At 54.9% G+C, this 4,102-nt stretch overlaps 1 protein-coding gene across 1 annotated transcript; it reads right to left on the reverse strand.

The window, feature by feature from the left end:
- Positions 1-1,174: 1,174 nt before the first annotated feature.
- Positions 1,175-3,762, reverse strand: LOC117310642 (testis-specific Y-encoded protein 3-like). Its single transcript, XM_073799784.1, is given in 7 exon segments — positions 1,175-1,253; positions 1,894-1,982; positions 2,095-2,240; positions 2,338-2,424; positions 2,427-2,448; positions 2,551-2,628; positions 3,235-3,762. Coding segments are annotated over 7 exon segments (966 nt in total). The 3' UTR covers positions 1,175-1,237.
- Between the last annotated feature and the right edge of the window lie 340 nt (positions 3,763-4,102).

Genomic DNA, 4,102 nt, shown 5'->3' on the forward strand with positions numbered 1-4,102 from the left:
CCACTTCCTGGGTGAGCTCGGTATGCTCTAGGTCTTCCCATTGGCCTCAGGGGCACAGAGTGCTGGCAAGGCCCCAGAAGAAGGACAGTGCCTTTGTGGTTGAAACACGGTGTGCCCAGCCATTCAGCGAGGATGGGACACCTCTACCAGACTGTTCATGAGAAAAATGTTTACTTTCTGGGGACCTGGCCTGAAGCGGGCCTTGGGCAGAGGGCTTAAGCCTGTCTGAAAATAGGGATATTAACCACTGTGCCGTCACGGGACAGAGAGCACACAGCTGGGTGGCCTGGCACTTGCCTGTTTAACATCCCCAACTCCCCACTCCCCCACCTCTCCCCTCTCCCCGTGTGCCCTTTTGTACCCAAACTGAGTCCCCCGGAAAAAAGAACAGAGTTCACGTGAGCTCACTCAGATGTGAGGGACTCTGTTTTTGTTTGCTTATCCGTTTCCCAGCAAACTTACCTTTTCCCCTGGTCACCTTTGCCAGAGCAAACTAACATCCTCACTGCCTTCCCACCCGTGTCTCCCTCACCTCCTCAGATGTCCTCCATACACCTTATACCCCCATGTCCTGAGATGTTGTCTGGAACCCTAGCCCTGAGAGGCCAATTGTCTCAGCAAAAGACCCTGTGTTCATATGCACTAGAAGGGCATCCGGTCCAACAGTGAGTTAAATGCTAAGGCTTCCCCCCGTTGTATCCCATTGAAGTGTCTGATGATATGCAACAGGGAGGATACATGGAGGACCACTATCCAACAAAATTAACTTCCAGCATTTCAATCTCAGGCCCTTGCTCACCAGGCCCTTTCCTTGAACTTTCGCACTTCCCTTGGAAAAATGACAGGCCCCAGTTAACCAGTCCTACTCTTATTTCTCCTTCCTCCCCAACCCCCATCCCACAGGCAGAACTGCATCCTCTGATGCAATCCCAAAGTATGATTTCCCCCCACCTCTACAACTCTCCATGGACTGGTAATTCCCAGGCAGCAAACTGAGAAGCCTGCCTGGGGCTGATGTGTCTACCCTGAGCCCCTGCACAAACACCACACAAACACATACAACTGATGCTGCTTATTTATCTTCCGGTTTTATTCCAGGTTTACTGGTGTCTCCCTCTCTGTACGTCTCACCACCAGACCTCTCTTCGTTTCTTCGTGTGCACGACAACCACGTTGACCGTTCACCTTCACCCAAAGCAGCTTCTTAGGTCAAGGGTGATGCTCCATCACACGCATCTCAAGATCGGGAGTGCCTTTGAAAACACACACAGGCACACACATAATAACCCAACCTCTCTGAATGATGCTAAAGACCGCTTTAACTTTTTAAGGCCCTGCCCAGGAGACAGAGTCACATCCCCTGTGATCTCTTACATTTCCTCCAACCGCATATTAGAAACTTTTCTTCATAATCGACGCAAAATGGCCACTGTTCTCACAATAGCCATGGCAGGTGAAGGAGATGCATAAGAAAAGTAAAAGATGACGGTGATGATCAAAACAGAAAAAAATGATGGGACAGCGGGGTAAGGCTTTGCACAAAGGGGTCTCACACACCTTTGTGGAAACCAGGTGGTGGGGGGAACCTGAGGCAAGCCCAAATTTAAGGGGGCGGTACAGGAGGCCTGAGCGTGGGGTTGATGGCCATGGAATGACAGTTCAGAGACGTGCACCTTTGAATCTCAGTGACTTTGACTCTCATGCTGCTTCACTCGCCTAAAGCTTCCCTAGTCAGAACCAGTCCTGCACTGCAGTTTTCCAGACGTGCTGTCGCACCCTGACGCCCTCACGCCCTGGTGTCACTGTATGCCTCTGAGCCTCAACTCCTCCATGAGTGAAATAAACGACCCAGCTTACTCGTTTCAGCGCCCAGCCCCTGGGCTCCTTACCCACCTGTCCTCCTCTCGGTGACCTGTCCCGGTGGGGCCTTTCTCCCTCGGGTAGTAGCGCAGGGGATTGGGCCACAGGTCCTCGCCGATGATCTGGTAGGGGAAAGGGGCCCGGTCGGGACAGGCCAGGCCAGGCCAGGCCCACACCCCTCCCCCGACCAGCCAACAACATCGCCATTGCTGAGGAGGCCCAGAGGCACCCCACCTCAGCAATCCTGCTAGATCCTACACAGCTGTGGTCAGAGAACCAGTTGAAGAAGTTAAGGCCGCTGTTGTTGTGCCTGCGGCTATACACCTCCTTTTCAAAACGACGGTGCCACTGAATTGGAGCGAGATGAGATGCCCTATATCCTGTGGGAAAAGGAGCGTGGGACAAGGGCCTAAATCACGTTTCAAGTTCACCTCACCCCATCTGCCCTCCCCCACGATCCAGGGAGCTGTCTCTTACCAGTGACCTCAATGAGATACTCCTTAACAACCACCTCATTCTGGAAATAGGGGTTCTTCCGGAAAAACAACATGATCTTGCGGTAATCACTGGATATGTGAGTTCCTCCACCTGCCGGACAAAGTGGAGGCGGAGGGTGAAATCTCTCTCCAGCACACCTGCTCTTTCCTGCTTTCCGGGATAAATCATTTCCCCTCTCCTCCCCAGCCTGACCTTCAAGTTGGTCATGTAGCTAAGCATGTCTTTATCTTGGGTGCTAATCATGGCCGACATCCGGGGGTGGTTCACAAACTGCTTTACGTCAAGGAGCCTCTAGATGCCGGAGGTGAAAGGGCTGGGAGAACAGAGCGAGCCTGGACAGCGGCCTGGGAGTGTCTGATCTCAAGGCCCACTAGCATCTAGTCCTATTCCTTCAATACAGACTGCATGAAGGAACAATGAGCCCCTCGGGGTGTGCATATCTGTGCACTAAAACAGGGAGCCTCCGATTCTGAGAGGGAGGCCCTGATCTCCATCTGGACAGAACAAGCTTACTTCTGCACAGCAAACACTCCTGGCTCTAACTAGGATGCGCTTTCATAACTCCCCACTCTCACCTCCGTTTTCCCTGATGGTTATTCCAAGAAGAACCTGTGCACAAGACAACTCTTTTGTCTCAAGAGGCCCTGGCACTAATGACAATACCTTTTTGGACCTCTGCAACTAAAGCCCTAGTCTTACTTCCTGCTATGCAGAAAATCAGCATGCCCCCACAATTTCAGGATCACATTTCCCTGAGTGTGCCCACAATGCACAATCCAACGGATACATTTTGGTACCCAAACGGCCCGCTATGTTAGGTACCCCTTGCACTAGCCCGGCCACAACATGGTCTCTCAAATACAAAATTAAGGATACAACTTTGACCCAGAAGCCAGGGATGCTCTGGATGATGGTGCTTCTGTGTTCCAGATAAGGCTTCCGCCTCCGAAGTGTTGTGACCTTGAGACGAAAGTGTTGTCGGCTGCACTCCCGATTCACAGGCTCCAGCTGTAACTGCAAGACCTTCAGCGCCTCCAGCGCCTCCAGCGAGGCGCTCTTCGGGGAAGGCCCTGGCTCTTCCTGCCCCTGCTCCTGGGGCTTCTCCTCCTGCTCTTCCGCCACCACCTGCTGCTGCTGCTTCTCCGCCACCACCTCCACCTCTTCCATCATGTCCTCCACAGGCTGCCAAAACACCTCCATGATCCGCGCCACCTCTCCCTCCAACAGGGCCGCGCATTGGCGCACCACCTCCCCGCTAAAGATGGCGGCCTCCTCGCCCCACCCATCAGCTAGGGCCAGCACCCTACCCACCTCCCGCACCACACCTGGGGACCCGCGGGCCCCTGCTTCCTGAGGACCCCCTCCCACACCTAGGACGACCCCGGGTCCCGCCTCACTGCCCATGCGGACCTGGCTCTGAGCTGGGGCAGCGGCGAAGGTGCGGCAGTTGGAAGCTCAGCACGTGGGCCGAGCACCACGCAGGCCCAGCGACTACAATCGCGCTTCGCTGCGGACTGAATCGTTCCCAGGAGCCTCTGCGGTGAAGAGCGCTGAAACGCATGCGCAGGAGCTTTGGACACCAGGCATGCGTGTCCAGGTGGCAGGAAGCAGCTCCAAGCCACGCCCAGGCCGCTCGGCCCCATCACGACCAATCAGGGCGAGGACAGTGGGCGTCACCCTCGGCTGCCTCGCCCCTCGCCCTGTGGAAACAGGCGGTCTCCGGGATTGCCCCGTCCCCCAAAAC

Source organism: Tursiops truncatus, assembly GCF_011762595.2.
Source record: "Tursiops truncatus isolate mTurTru1 chromosome Y unlocalized genomic scaffold, mTurTru1.mat.Y SUPER_Y_unloc_1, whole genome shotgun sequence".
NCBI lineage: Eukaryota > Metazoa > Chordata > Mammalia > Artiodactyla > Delphinidae > Tursiops > Tursiops truncatus.